General features: G+C 45.6%; 1 protein-coding gene across 1 annotated transcript in view; it reads left to right on the top strand.

Moving 5' to 3' along the window:
* Window positions 1–15,148, top strand: part of DNER (delta/notch like EGF repeat containing) — a 339,885-nt gene that overhangs the window by 120,094 nt on the left and 204,643 nt on the right. The window contains exons 2-3 of the mRNA XM_021076495.1: window positions 9,744–10,055; window positions 13,046–13,140. Coding sequence (XP_020932154.1) covers window positions 9,744–10,055; window positions 13,046–13,140 — 407 coding nt within the window. The remainder of the gene's footprint in view (window positions 1–9,743; window positions 10,056–13,045; window positions 13,141–15,148) is intronic.

The raw sequence follows: 15,148 nt of genomic DNA, 5'->3' as shown, positions 1-15,148 counted from the left end.
AACTTACTAAAACCAGGGTCCGTTCTACTTTTAAAAATTCATTTTTGTACTTATACAAATACATACATCACATGGTGTTTTGTGATTAAAAGTCCTATAAAAATGACATGGTTCTGTACAAATCATTCTGCAGAGAGCTTATTTCTCTGTCCTTTTTATTGAGGTGTTTCTCCTTCACCCAAACCTAGGAATCTATATTATAAAGGACTTATAATACAGTCCTCTATATTATAAAGGACTTATTTATATTATAAAGGACTTGGTCATACAGTTTTTCCTTCACCATAGTGATGCCTTTTGACTTTATTTATAGAGCCTTCTGGATTTTCAAAATATTTTGATAGAATAAAATGCTTCAATCTGTTCCTTTAAGACAGTGGTTTTTAGGAAGTCCCATCGTGGCTGAGCAGGTTAAGAACCCAACTAGTACCCATGAAGATGCAGGTTTGATCCCTGGCCTCGCTCAGTGGGTTAAGGATCTGGCATTGCCACAAGCTACAGAGTAGTTTGCAGATGTGGCTTGGATCTGGTTTTGCCCTGGCTGTGGTATAGGCTGGCAGCTGCAGCTCCTATTCGAGCCCTAGCCTGGGAACCTCCATATACTGGGGGTTCAGCCCTAAAAAAAAAGTGGTTTTCAGCTGGGGGTGGTTTTTCCCCAGGGCACATTTTTGGTTGTCGCAATTGTCGTCATTGGTGGGAGGGTTCTATTGGCATCTAGTAAGTAGAGATGAATATCCTACAGGGTCCAGGGCAGCCCCCGCAACGAAAGTATTACCCAGCCCAGAGGGTCTTTAGTGCACAAATGCTGCTTTAAGGCTTTTGATTTTGTTCCTTAATTAAAAAGGCGCCTCTTCTATCATACCAACATCTGCATCAAAATCTATATTACAAGTTCCTTCGCTGATTCTGCTGCTCAGACAAATTAGTAGAACTATGGCCCATTCTTATTCCTGAATGTCACCCAGCAATTCCCCCTCATTTAATCCCCTTCTGTGCCTATGCTCCTCTCTAAGTGCCCCGAGGCCACTGTGTCCCCTCAGAGATCTGTGTGGCCTGGGCTTTGTGGCATGTTCCATCAGCATTTATAGGTTCTCTTCCTGGGCTTTGTCGGGTTCCTTTCCTCGAACGTTCTTCCCATTGCCTGGACAACTCTATCCCCTGAGCATGAGTATAAGTGAGGGAGGAGGTAACCTCGGGTTTGTTCTGTGCCTCTCCTGACCCTCTGAAAACAGTTGTGGCAACAGGCTCCTAAGTTACAGAGCTGGAGGAAGCCTTGAGATGTCCTGCCCCAGCCCCTGGATGCACGAGGCATGTGGGTCCAGAGCAGGCAAGCCACTTGCATGAGCCCCTCAGCCACCTGCATACCAGTGCTGTCGCCAGGATGCTGGTGGCTCAGCCGTCTCCACTTTCCACTGCAAGATTCCTTTCTGCTGCTGCTTTTCTGAGAGATGCCACTGCCATCTGAGAGACGGGTTCTGAGACCTGCCCGTAGGCTGCTCCTTTTACACCTGCAATGATCAAGCCCATTCTCTTTTTCAGTATTAGGACCTTTAACTCAATCAACACATGATCATAATGCTTGATATGCATACATGCAGGGGATTAATCAACAATTAGACGACTCGGGGCATGTCCAAGTTAATGCGTTTGACCTTTCTGTTGGACTTGGAGCTCTCTGAGGGCCCGGACTGGGCTTCCTTCATCCTCCTGACCTCTCTTCGAGGCATCCTACCTGATGCATCACAGGCACCCTCTAAATGTCACTTTGGCTACTGATCAGCCATATTGCGTTTTCTGTAGGCGTACAGGAGAGGTAGGAATGAAGCCCAGCGAGTGTAGCATCGAAGGTCCCCAGGAAGGTAGTTGTGTGTCTCCCCAGATCCCAGCATCGCCAGGTAATGTGGACAAAGCTGTTGGCAGACCACACTTTGTAGCAAGCCTGGTAGCTTTGATGTGCTGTATCTAATGACCCTCTTCGTGGGCCTCCTTTCTACCTGTTTTAAGTTTGACCTTTCATCCTTCTGTTTGTACAATGCAGAGGGCACTGGGATTGCCAAGAACATGGGCAGCAGACAGTTTAAGGAAGGAAAATAGGTCACGGCTAAAGTGTCACAGGAGACTGCCTTCAAATCCAGAGTCCTAGGGCTGGTGGGTGCTTTTGCTCTGGCCTCACCTCCCATCTCACCCTGTGTGCATCCTAAGTGCTCTTGATTGTGGTATAAATTATCTGACATGGGTGAAAAGTTGAAAATAAAGTGTGAAAAGAATAGTTTTTTTAAATTATTATTATCATTGATTTTTTTTTTTTTTGGACATACCCACAGCATGCGGAAGTTCCCGGACTAGGAATCGAACCCAGGCCACAGCAGTGACAACACCAAATCCTTAACCCCTAGGGCACCAAAGAACTCCAGAAGAATAGTTTTAGATTAATTCTATGATGTGAAAAAATTTGACTTAAATAGATGAATTAATCTGATGCAACAAACATACAGCATTTAATAAATGAGCTGCTTGTTTACCAAAAGCTGAAAACTGTTAACCCACTAGCTTTCTCCTTCCTCCTTCTTTCTGCTGGTATTACAAAGCCTTTACCCTGCCCCCATCATTAGAAACTGAAAATTACAGCCAAGAAGGTAGATCTTGTTGAATTTTGAATATCCCCAAAGTCAGGTCTATTAATTATCATATTTTGCCTCATTATGCATTTTGGCAGTGTGGTTATTTTCTGCTTATAGTTCATATGTAATGGGATTAAAGGTTAGTGGTGACCTCTACCATAGGACTTTTTCCCTGAGATATAAAATACACATACAACACTTTCTGACATAAACAAAAGCAACATCTTCTCAGATTCACCTCTTAGAGTAATGACAGTAAAAACAAAAATAAACAAATGGGACTTAATTAAACTTAAAAGTTTCTGCACAGAAAAGGAAACCCTAAACAAAATGAAAAGACAGCCACAAAATGGGAAAAAATCTTTGCAAATGAATCGACTGACAAGGGATTAATCTCCAAAATTTATAAACACCTCCTACCACTCAATACCAAAAAAACAAACAACCCCATCAAAAAATTGGCAGAAGATCTAAACAGACAGTTCTCCAAAGAAGACATATGGATGGCCAAAAAACACATGAAAAGATATTCAACATCACTCATTATGAGAGAAATGCAAATCAAAACCACTATGAGGTACTACCTTACACCGGCCAGAATGGCCATCATCAAAAAGTCTACAAACAATAAGTGCTGGAGAGGGTGTGGAGAAAAAGGAACCCTCTTACACTGTTGGTGGGATTGTAAATTGGTGCAACCCCTGTGGAAAACTGTGTGGAGATTCCTCAGAAGACTAAAAATAGAACTACCATTTGATCTAGCAATCCCACTCCTGGGCATCTATCTAGAGAAAACCTTGACTTGAATAGACGCATGTAGTCCAGTGTTCATTGCAGCACTATTTACAATAGCTAAATCATGGAAACAACCTAAATGTCCATCAACAGAGGAGTGGGTCAAGAAGAGGTGGTACATATACTCAATGGAATATTACTCAGCCATTAAAAGGAATGAAATAATGGTATTTTTAGCAACCTGGATGGACCTAGAAATTATCAGGCTAAGTGAAGTCAGTCAGTCAATGAGACACCAACATCAAATGCTATCACTTACATGTGGAATCTGAAAAAAGGACACAATGAACTTCTTTGCAGAACGGATACTGACTCACAGACTTTGAAAAACTCATGGTTTCCAAAGGAGACAGGTTGGGGGTTGGGAGGATGTGCCGGGGGTTTGGGATGGAAATGCTGTAAAACTGGATTGTGATGATCATTGTACAACTATAAATGTAATACATTCATTGAGTAATATAAAAAATAAAAATAAAATAAAACACAAACTTAAAAAAACTCAATAAGCTATGTACAGAAAAACAGGACTTCTAATAAATATTTATGATGCCCAAGATTTTGCTTAAAGTTAGTGATTTCGTTTTCTTATATTTGCTGTTATGCAATTGAAAATATTGTTTTTTTTGTTTTTTTTTTTAAATGAAACTAGTCTGAAGTGTTAGAGACTAAAAAGGCAGTTAGCTGTCATTGTAAGTGAGGCAACTAGCAGAAAACCCAAGAAGGTACCGTGAATATGACATGATTATTTTAAAGAAGGGGTCAGGAGTTCCCTTTGTGGCTCAGCGGTTAATGAACCCAACTGGCATCCATGACGACGTGGGTTTGATTCCTGGCCTCGCTCAGTAGCTTAAGGATCTGGCATTGCCGTGAGCTGTGGTGTGCGTTGCTGACACAGCTCAGATCCTGCGTTGCTGCGGCTGTGCTGTAGGCCAGCAATTGTAGCTCTGCTTCAACCCCTAGCCTGGGAACTTCCATATGCCTTCGGGGTTCAGCCCTTAAAAAAAAAAAAAAGATGGGGTCAAATGACCTCAAGCACTTTTACGGCCTGCTTTGTATTCAGCGTGTGTGTGTTTATATGTGTACATGGGTGTGCCATTACATCATTCCCTGCTTTGAATCCCTTTAGAAATCTATAAATTGTTTGTTTGTTTTTGCAGCATATGGAGGTTCCCAGGCTAGGGGTTGAACTGGAGCTGTAGCGACCAGCCTACACCACAGCCACAGCAACACCAGGTCTGAGCCTCGTCTGCGACCTACACCACAGCTCATGGCAGGGCCGAATTCTTAACCCAACGAGCGAGGCCAGGAATTGAACCCGCGTCCTCATGGATGCTAGTCAGATAGAAATCTATCAATTGATAGTTCAATTTTGAGCTTTTGTCTGTTTTCCTAAGAGTTTTCTTCTTCTAGGACACTCAGTCCTTCCTGAATCCCATATACTATTCCTGTTCTCCTCTCATCTGTCAGGCCCAGGCCCAGTATCATTTATCCTCAGCATCTTCTTCTTTCTGCTCTTTACTCCCTCATCCGGTGGAACTGACCTGGGGCCTGGTGAATTGGGTGTTGCCATGGGAACCTGTCCTTCCCCTCCAGCTCTCTCCATCAGCACCCAAGAGGTCTGTGCCTCACCTAGATCGTCTCCAAGGACCAGAGTACAATGGCACGTGCACTGGGGTTGAGAGCTGTCCATGACCCCCAGTAAGCCCATACTCTTCCTATCCCCATCAAGGCCAAGGACACAGATTGTGCTGGTTCTACCCAACCTTCCAAGTCAACAGAGATTTGTCCCCTGTGAGACTGATTTGATGTGATCTACTCGCCCTAAAAACACTAGAGTGGGGACCTGAATGGTACTCCTTGACCTGTGCCCTCAAGACCTGAGCCTGGGCCGTGGCGAATCTTCGTCCTATTTCACATAACACGAACCCTCCAAGGCTCCAGCAGCTACTTGTGTGTTTTGAGTTTTTGTTTCTGTTGTTGTTGTTTTTTTTCCTTCTTTTTAAGGCCACACCTGTGGCCTATGGAAGGTCCCAGGCTAGGGGTCAAATTGGAGTTGCAGCTGAGGCCTATGACACGGGCCTATGCCTGGGCCACAGCAATGCCAGATCCAAGTCCAGGGATCGAACCCACATCCTCAAGGACACTGTGTTGGGTTCTTAACCTGCTGAGCCACAATGGGAACGCTGTGGGGTTGAGTTTTTTTTTAATCTTGTGTGTTTGTATACAACCTCATTTATTCACTCATTCATTCAGCCAGTGACTGTTTATTCAGCAGCTGCCATGGGCCAGGCACTGTTCTAGGGCCAAGGACACTCAAGTAAATAACACAGAACAAAGAAGTTTCACCTCCCAGGGCTTACCTTCTAGTGAGGGAAGATAAAAAATAAATATTGTAAGTAAATAGCTTTTCCCTCACGATGTATGAGAAGGTGGTAGATGTTTTGGAGGAAAATAAAGTAGGAAAGGAGGAGTCAGGGGGTGGAGACTTCACCTTGTGAAATCCTGTGTTCAGACCAGACCTCCTGAGAAGGTGACTTATGAGCAAAGACTCAGGGGAGGCTTGAGAGCAGCCATGGGAAGTGAGAGCGGGAACAGCCAGTGCAAAGGCCCTGAGGCCAGGGAGGACCCAGAGGGTTGGAGGAACAGTGAGGCCAGTGTGTCTGGAGCCAAATGAAGGAGGGTAAGAAGACTGGGGGAAGATCATGTAGGGCCTAGAAAGACTTTGTAAAGACTTTGGCCTTTATTCTGAGTAAAAATCAGTCATTCGCTTAACGTCTCTAAGCCCCAACTGTAAAAGCAGTGCAATGAACACACTTATCTTAGAGGGTTGTAAGGAGGAGCCAAGTCAGGAAGGCAAGATGCTAGACATAGTGGCAGGCACACGCATGGCAAGTAGCTCTAGTCATTTTTTTTTTTTTTTTCCTTTTTGGGGCCACACCCGAGGCATATGGAAATTCACAGGCTAGCGTCGAATCAGAGCTACATCTGCAAGCCTACACCACAGCCACATCAACGAGGGATCCAAGCCGCATCTGTGACCTACACCACAGCTCGCAGCAATGCCAGATCTTTCACCCATTGAGTGAGGCCAGGGATCGAAACTGCATCCTCATGGATACCAGTCAGGTTTGTTACCGCTGAGCCACAGCGGGAACTCCAAGTAGCTTTAGTTTTGCTGCTGTTATTCTTAGTGCTCGTACTAGGTCACTGGATGGAAACTCTATAGGGGCAGGCACTGCCTCTTTTTTTTGTTTGTTTGTTTTTCTTTTAGCATTTGTTCCTGGACCTGGTACAGTTCATTTTGTACAGTAAGGCTTTAATCAAGATTCACTGAGTTGTTGTTAATACCATAACAAGGAGGTCCCATCATGGCGCAGCGGAAACAAATCCAACCAGGGACCATGAGGTTGCAGGTTCCATCCCTGGCCTTGCCCAGTGGGTTGGGGATCTGGCATTGCCCTGAGCTGTGGTGTTGGTCGCACATGCGGCTCGGATCTGGCGTTGCTGTGCCTGCGGTGTAGGCCAGCAGCTACAGCTCTGATTCGACCCCTAGCCTGGGAACCTCCATATGCTGTGGGCGCACCCCCCCCAAATATGATAACAATAAAAAAGCATTTCAAGTGGTTTTAATTGGCCTACATTTCATCTTTATTTTCTCTTGCTCATAGAAACATAACCCTTATCTTTTGCCTTCTCCATGGAGATTTGTGTGTGTGTGAGAGGGAGAGAGGGAGGGAGGGAGGGAGGGAGAGAGAAAGGGAGGAGGGGGGAGAGGGAGAGAGAATAACTGCTGTCAAAGTTGCAGCACGAGTTTTGGAAGGAGGTCAGAGGATGTCGCGGTTCTGATTTTCTTCTGCAGTGGCTGTGATGGTCACTCAGTTCCTCTGCCCTTCTGTTCCCTGACAGTGATGTGGGCTGAGAAAAATCCTGCTGTTTCAGAGTTCCCGTGAGCACGCCTGAGATGCTATAGGGCAGTGTTCTTCGAAAACGCTCAATGACCCCATCATCCTGGTAGATGTCACTCTTGGTAGCCTTTGCTGTGTGACGGTAGACAGCTGTGCTTTGAATTATTTCTCTGCAGCAGGTGGGGATTTGTGCAGGGCTCTGGTGCCTCTCTGAGGACTGGCTATTGCCAGCAGTGGGCTGAGGCCGCAGAAGCCCTGGGGCCTCCGTGGCCGTCCTACAGGTGGTCTTGGCCTTAGGGGCGTCCTTTAGGTTTGCGCTCCCAGAATTGATTTTTGTAAGGACTTCAGTTTTTTAAATGACTTGAATGTAGTTCTGTGTTTGGAGACAGGTGTTCGAAGTCTTAGGTTGTGACTAGGCTGGCCACAGACGTTGAAGAGTCGATGTCAGGAATGTGGTTTACATGTCCCTTTTTACCCTAGCTTATTAAATTCCTTGTTTCTCTTGAGGTGATACCCATTCCATGAGCCTTCCAAAAAATAAATCAGAAGCAAGGAAACCGTATCAGGCCTAAAGGAGCAATTCAATCTGTCCCTCCTCACACCTTTCTGTTCAGATAGGATTGCTCGGTCTGTCTTTACTTCTTCACTGCTTTTTCAAAGAAGCCCCACCCTGTTTTCTGTGCTCCTCAGCACGCTGGGAATAGAGCAGTGAACGTGGCAGATAGGTCCGTGCACCGATGGGGCTCATCTGTCTGTAGAAGAGAAAAAAAGGGAATGAGTTTAGATTTCATAGTGAGGGAAGGCTCCCCTGGGGAGCCGACACTTGAGTAGAGAACTTTGTGAAGTGGGGAGCCATGCAAAATCTGAGAGAAGAACGTTCCAGGCAGAGAGCCCAGCAGGTGCAAAGGTCCTGGGGTGGGAGTGGCCTTGGCACAGTCCGAGGACAGAAAGCCGGCAAGGAGGGGAGAGCGCAAGGGAGCAGGAACACGTGTAGGAAGCGAGGACATTAAGGGTAGGAAGGGGCCAGCCCAGGCAGGGCGTTGTCTGTCGTGGAAGGACTTTGGGTTTTACTTTGATTTGATAAAGACTGTGAATATCTAAAATTATTTCCGCTTTCAATATTTTCTGCTGATACCATTCCGTCTATTGTATCTGAGATTCTGTGAAGGATTTGCCAAGTGATAGCATAGAATTAACAATGTGGTATTTTTGGTGCTTCGTTTTATTCACTCCCCAATCCCTTCATCTTCCTAAAGGAGTTTACTGGAAATTGTTTGACAAGGATAATTAGTGGAACGGAGCTGTTTTTCCACGCAGAATTCTATCCGTGTGTGTTTAAGGAGGAAGTCATTTCAGCGAGAGAAATTGAGGGTCCTATGTCTCTGTAGTCTGTTATCCACTCAATTCTATTTTATTACCAGCCCTGGGAAGCCAGGGGGACATCAGATAGAGGTCTAATTTTTCTGTTATCACAGAAGCAAATGATAATTGAATAAGCTCTGTGAACACGCCTCAACCCCTGGGCTGTCTGCAAGGAAGCATCCCTACGTTGTTTTATTCACATCGTTTTTGTAGCATCTCCCAGTGACAAGAAATGGCAGATCAGAGGTTGTCAAAGGACTCAGGGATAAACACTTAGAACAGGAATATCATTTAAAGATATGCAATTGAATTTTTATCTTCCATATCCAGCAGGGTCCTAGGTCTCTGTAATCATCCTCTGAAACAATGAGGTCGAAACTTTTATAAAACTCTGCTTAATGTAAGTCACCACCATACTCCTTCTAGCTTGCAGTTGTCATGCAGGTTGATCATTTTGGAAGCCTTCAGGTAAATAACATTACCTTAACATGGATTGTTCGTCAGGTAAGACATTTGAAGGCACAGGTCGGTGCCTCCATAGGGGAGATACACTGGGCAGTCATTTCTCACGAGGAAATTTTGCAATGGTCCAGGATGCATAAGAGGAGATTTCAATTTAGATTCCTAGTATCCTGTGTCATGACCGGCAGCTAAAAATATCAAGGTTGGTATATACCTAATGAGCCTCAGTTTTAACTATTTTTGCCTTGGAAAGTGACTCTAAATAAGTGTTCCTGGAGTTCCCTGGTGGCCTAGCGGTTAAGGATCCTGTGTTGTCACTGCTGTGGCACAGGTTCGATCTTGGCCAGAGAACTTCTGCAGGCCCGTCTGCCGGGTGTGGGGGGTACTTCCTCGTGGACACCTATTGTCTGTGTAAGGGTTAATGTGGGGATGACACAGGGAGGTGCCAACAGCACAAGTAGTTAAACATGTGTATTCGAAAAGAGTCTCCGTTAGAGCAGTTGCTTGGAGCCATGGAGCTCATTTCCCAGCAACAGCACCACTTAAAAAAATTTTTTTTAATGAGGGAATAATTGACCCATTTATGGTCTCTTTTCAGCTTGTTGCAGATCCTTGCGCCAGCAACCCGTGTCGCCATGGCAACTGCAGCAGCAGCAGCAGCAGCAGCAGCAGCAATGGCTACTTGTGCATTTGCAGTGAAGGCTATGAAGGTCCAAACTGTGAAGAGGCACTTCCCAGTGTCCCCACCAATGGCTGGACTGAGTCCATGGCACCCAGACAGCTTCAGCCTGTCCCTGCTACCCAGGAGCCAGACATAATCCTGCCCCGCTCTCAGGCGACCGTCACCCTGCCGACGTGGCAGCCAAAAACAGGGCAGAAAGTTGTAGAAATGAAATGGGATCAAGCGGAGGTGAGAAGGTTTTAGTGCTTGTGCTTTTATGTAAGAAACTGGTACGGTTTAAATAATTCCGGTGGTTCTAATACCTGCAATAAAATGGAAGACCTTGAATTCCACATTGGACAAAAGATGCACCTAACTTTTTTCTTGTCTGCCCCATGAGTGTGGGAAATACATCTTGGGTACATCAATGAGACTTTTTGGTTGTGATTGTTTTTGTGAGCATTAAAAAGGGCAAGCAAGGAAAGAAAATGAATGAGGTTCGTTTCTGGAATGCTATCCACACACATTTCTTCGAGATAATCTTAGATTTAGGGGCAGGCAGCTCAGTGAAGAGTATTATAAAGGAACATATCACAGACCCTCTGTTACAGACCTACTTTTCCTCCGTGGAATTTTATGCTCCATTTTGTTTGTTTGTTATTGTTTAGGTTTTATTTTTTTTGTAACTTGCAGCACTTCAATTGGATTTAGAAAAAAGTTATTATTGATTTTTAAAATATGTTGGCAATGCGTTTGAGAATGAAGTTTCCAAATTTTATTCATTTTGGCAGCAGCTAATTCTTTTTATTGAATCTTGCCCAGTCTGGGTTTGGCTTACTGTATTTTCAAGCTCATCAAACATCTCATTCTGAGGATTTTCCAGCAGACCTTTAAAAGTTGACATAAAGTAGGCGTTCCCGTTGTAGTGCAATGAAAACGAATCCGATTAGAAGCCACGAGGCACGAGGTTGCGGGTTTGATCCCTGGCCTTGCTAAGTGGGTTGAGGATCTGGCATTGCTGTGAGCTGTGGTGTAGGTCACAGACGCGGCTCGGATCTGGCATGGCTGTGGCTGTAGCATAGGCTGGCAGCTGCAGCTCCCATTTGAGCCCTAGCCTGGGAACCTCCATATGCTGTGGGTGCGGCCCTAAAAAAAAGTTGACCGTAAAACACGAATTTTCTAGCTGAAAGAATTGAAGAACCAATCCACATCTTGAGTTTGAGGTGACGTTGATTGAGTGTAATTCCGTATCATATCTTTTACGTGACATCCATATAGACCTATGGTTGACCTATGGTTGTATATTATTACAGGTTTTGTGGTTTAAATTAAAAAAAAAACCCACATAGATCTTTGTGTAGCTTTTCTTTTCTTTTGTTTTTTTTTTTCTTTTCCTGCACCTGTGGCACATGGAAGTTCCCGGGCCAGGGATCAAACCTGCAGCACAGCAGTGACCCGAGCCACAGCAGTGATGATGCCAGATCCTTAACCTGCTGAGCCATCAGAGAACTCCATGAGCAGCATTTTCAGATCAAAGATGTCTAGACGTTTCGCTTATTGTTCTAAAAGAGATGTGGCAGCATTTCTTGTTTTATTTTCCTAGGTGATTCTGACCCACTTTTTTTCCCCTCCGAATTGCCGCACAATGTGTGAAGGCCCCGTTTTGATGGTAGGGCAGTGTTTTTTTTTTTCAATTCTACCTAAAAACCTGTGAACTTGTTCTGATTTCAGACTTGTAATAGATGCTTTGAAGTTACCACTTGAATACCTTTTTGCCGAAGGACTCATTTCTTGAATGTGGACTAGATTTGGTCCCAGGTTTATCAAGGTGTCCTTTAAAGAAAACGTCTCTCCAAGCAGCCATTTCAATCCATTTATTTAAAGACATGCTCTCTTACGGTTGGTAATGCACAAAAGAAAGGCCTCGTCTTCTTGTCACACTGCTGTTTCTTGGGCTGTTCAAGAAGCAGGTGAAAAGCGCCAGAGGAAGATGCGAATGTATTTCCAGACAGTCTGTGTGTTGGGAGTGGGGTGAAGGTGCTGAGAACATCTGTATTGTGCAGTTAACTCAGTGGCGATGCATACTTTCATTTCGATGCTCTGGAGGTGAGCGCGGGATAAGCCAGTAAACGGGTCAGAAGCACCCCACTGGACACAGCGCAAGCATTAGCAATATGCTTCCTGGTGAGCACAGTGTTCCCCCTTGAGCTCTTTTTTGGGGACACATCAGTTTGATACTTTCCAGAACACGCCATTTAAAAATGAAGGTCTGCTGGGAACTATGTCCAGTCACTTATGATGGAGCATGATGATGCGAGAAAAAAGAATGTATACATGTATGTGTAACTGGGTCACCTGGCGGTACAGTAGAAAATGGACACAAGGCTGTAAACCAGCTATAATGGAAAAGATCAAAATCACTATAAATAAAGAAATAAATCTGAAAAAAAGAGGTTGAAGAATCAAAAGAAAGTGGAAATGATAATAAAAATAGTCAAATATTAAAAACAAATGAAGGTTTGGGGAGTTCCCATTGCGGCTCAGCACTAATGAACCTGACTAATATGCATGAGGATGCAGGTTCTATCCCTAGCCCTGCTCAGTGGGTTAAGGATCTGGTGTGGCTGTGGCTGTGGTATGGGACGGTAGCTACAGCTCTGATTGGACCCCCTAATAAAAAAAAACAATCAAGTTCTGGTCCCCAGCTCCCAGCTGCCTGGCCTTTGCACATGCTCTGGGACCCCTGCCGCACAGGGCGAGTTCTTCCAGACCAGGCACATCCTGCCTGTTGCTTGATGGAAGGCTCGCTCCCCTGGTCATGATGATTCCTACCCCCTGCGAGGAAGCCAGTTCTTAAAGGCCACCTCCTTGTTCTCAAAGCATTTAGTCCCTCATTCCCCCCTGCTGAGCAGAGAGCAGAGGCCAGTGACTGCTTGCTGGGTGAAGGAGAGAGGGGAACACATCTTTCGCCCTCCTTGCAACATCCTTTTGGCACTTTCAGTCGCCCCGGGAACTGGCACACTGTGCTCAACAAAGCGTTCGCATCTTGGAAACTCAAATGGCAAAGCTTTCATTTTCATGTGAGTTTGCAAGATTTCATTTGTCCTCTGGTCGCCATTCCCCAACACCATCTAAAGGGATGGAGTGGATGCAGCTGATGGAGTTTCGCTTTCGACCATGATTAACCCCAATAACTAGTCTTTTTGGTTATCTTTCTCTCTTCCCCTCCCACCAACCAGGTGGCTCCAGATATTGCCTGTGGGAATGCCAGTTCTAACAGCTCGGCGGGTGGCCGTCTCGTGTCCTTCGAAGTGCCTCAGAACACCTCTGTCAAGTAAGAAAACTCTCCGTTAAAAGTGGTTACGCTCGATAACCGTGGCTGTATGCTGGGTGGTGTCTGTTCATGGAACTGGTCTGTAACTGGTCAGTCCAGTGAGAACAGTGAGGCTGGAGATGTGGGCTGGATTGGATGAGTGGCTGGGAGATGAGAAACCCAGGTGCCTCAGCTAAGACCTGCGGTCTCAGACCCTTCTCTTTCTCAGATGACTTTTGCTTCCAAAATTCTTTAGCTTCTTAAGCGTTTAATGGACCATTGGTTAAATTTGTAGGCATAATTTACCTGCAGTTTTAAAATCCAAACATTACAATTGTCTCTTTGAAAACAAGCAGGTGAGAAGAATGTGTTTTGGTTTACATTTAAAGCTCCCTGAAATCACACCTTGCCTATGGTCACTGGTGGAGATGGGGGAGGAGGCACAAGGAAGCATCGTTGACCTAGCACCCTGGGGTGCCAGGTGCCTTCATTGCTGGGGAGGAGGGTGGAGGCTGCATGGGAGCACCCCCCACCTGTTGATAACCCCCACTGCCCGTCCTTCTCCATTGATACTAATTGCCACTCCCCACCCTGCCCTTCATGCACCCAAATAGGGACTTTAGAAGACTAAGGGACCCGTAGCGCTGGCTCTGGTTCGCCGGTGTGCTGCATCCGCTCCATTTTACCAGGGCAGCGGGCACGAGAGACACGCTCTTCACTGACACAGAGTCATTTTTTCCCACTTGGCCTTCTAAACAAACAGTGGCGTCCCTGAAAATGCTTGTTCCATTTCCTCTGCATCCCCATCCCTCTGCCTTGAACTCATCTTCTGGGAAAAGCCTGGATGGTCGGTAAACAGGCACAGGGAAGAAGTCCTCCTAGCGAGAAAGCTGTGGCATCTGAGGCAACTTTGCGTTCTGCCAGCAGGGGGAGCCCTGTCCTAAGGGTTTTGTTGCTCATAAAACCCAGCCATCCAGAGCTGAGAACTAAGGCTGTTAGGATCACTCAGTTTCTTTAAGAGTATGAAACCATTCCCAGTTCTTTCTTGTCTAGGTCATATTCTTTTACTCTCTGAATAGCCATGACCTGTTTTTTTTTTTTTTAAGGGGTATAATACTATTTTATTAGCACTTAACATTTCATTGATAATGCTGGCTATGCCTTATGCTCAGATTCTTGAAAAAAGACGTGTGGTCAGAGCTTTAAGGGTGCGGTGTGAAGCAGCACAATATACTAACAGAATTTAAGAGGTGGTGCAACTATACCTCTGTACACAAGTATAGGGACAAGCCCTGCGAGGAGAAAGGCGGAGGACTGAACAGAGGTCCTTGGTTCCTGACAGACTCTCCCCTTGACGTCAGGCATAAGACAAACCAACGAGTCTGTCAGTTTACAAAAACCGCTGACTTCAGGACAAACAGACGCAGGATTGGAAAGGGCCAATTCAGGAGTGTGGGGGCCAGTCTGAAACGAGCAAGGTTAGCTGGAGGCTGCTGCAGCTCAAGTCCAGGATCTGGAGATAGAACGATTCATGAATTCTGAAACTGCTGGTTTCCAGACAAGTTCCTAAAATGCTTTTCCCAAACAGAGGCTATCTATTCTTTTACATTCTTCTCTCTTTTTTTTTTTTCTCTCAACACCTCTGAAGTTCCCCAAGGCTGTCCTAGGCTGCAGCGCTGGTCAGAGGCAGCAGAGTCTGAGCCAGGCTGAGTAAGGCATGAGTGCTCGGTGATCTCTGGGTGCCCAGTTCACTTGGGGAGGGGGCAGTTGTCCGCCCCTAACACTTTCCCTTATTCAGGGAATTGGATTGTTTTTCAACCCTTTATGGAGAACTCCCCCCCCCCCCATTGTAAACCAAAAACTCTGCTCAGGTGGGTGAAGCTCTGTGCACTGAGACCTATTCCCTGGGCAGCACAGAGGAAGGATGGGCAGCTGGGTGCCAGGAAGATGGTCAGGGCAGGTCTCAGAGGAGATGATGGGCTCAGGTGATGATGGGCTAAGTCTCCCAGGTGGAGGAGGAGGCAAAAAA

Source organism: Sus scrofa, chromosome 15 (assembly GCF_000003025.6).
Source record: "Sus scrofa isolate TJ Tabasco breed Duroc chromosome 15, Sscrofa11.1, whole genome shotgun sequence".
Taxonomy (NCBI): domain Eukaryota; kingdom Metazoa; phylum Chordata; class Mammalia; order Artiodactyla; family Suidae; genus Sus; species Sus scrofa.
Note: the sequence above shows the minus strand (reverse complement) of the source record. Positions and strands in the feature narration are given on the sequence as shown.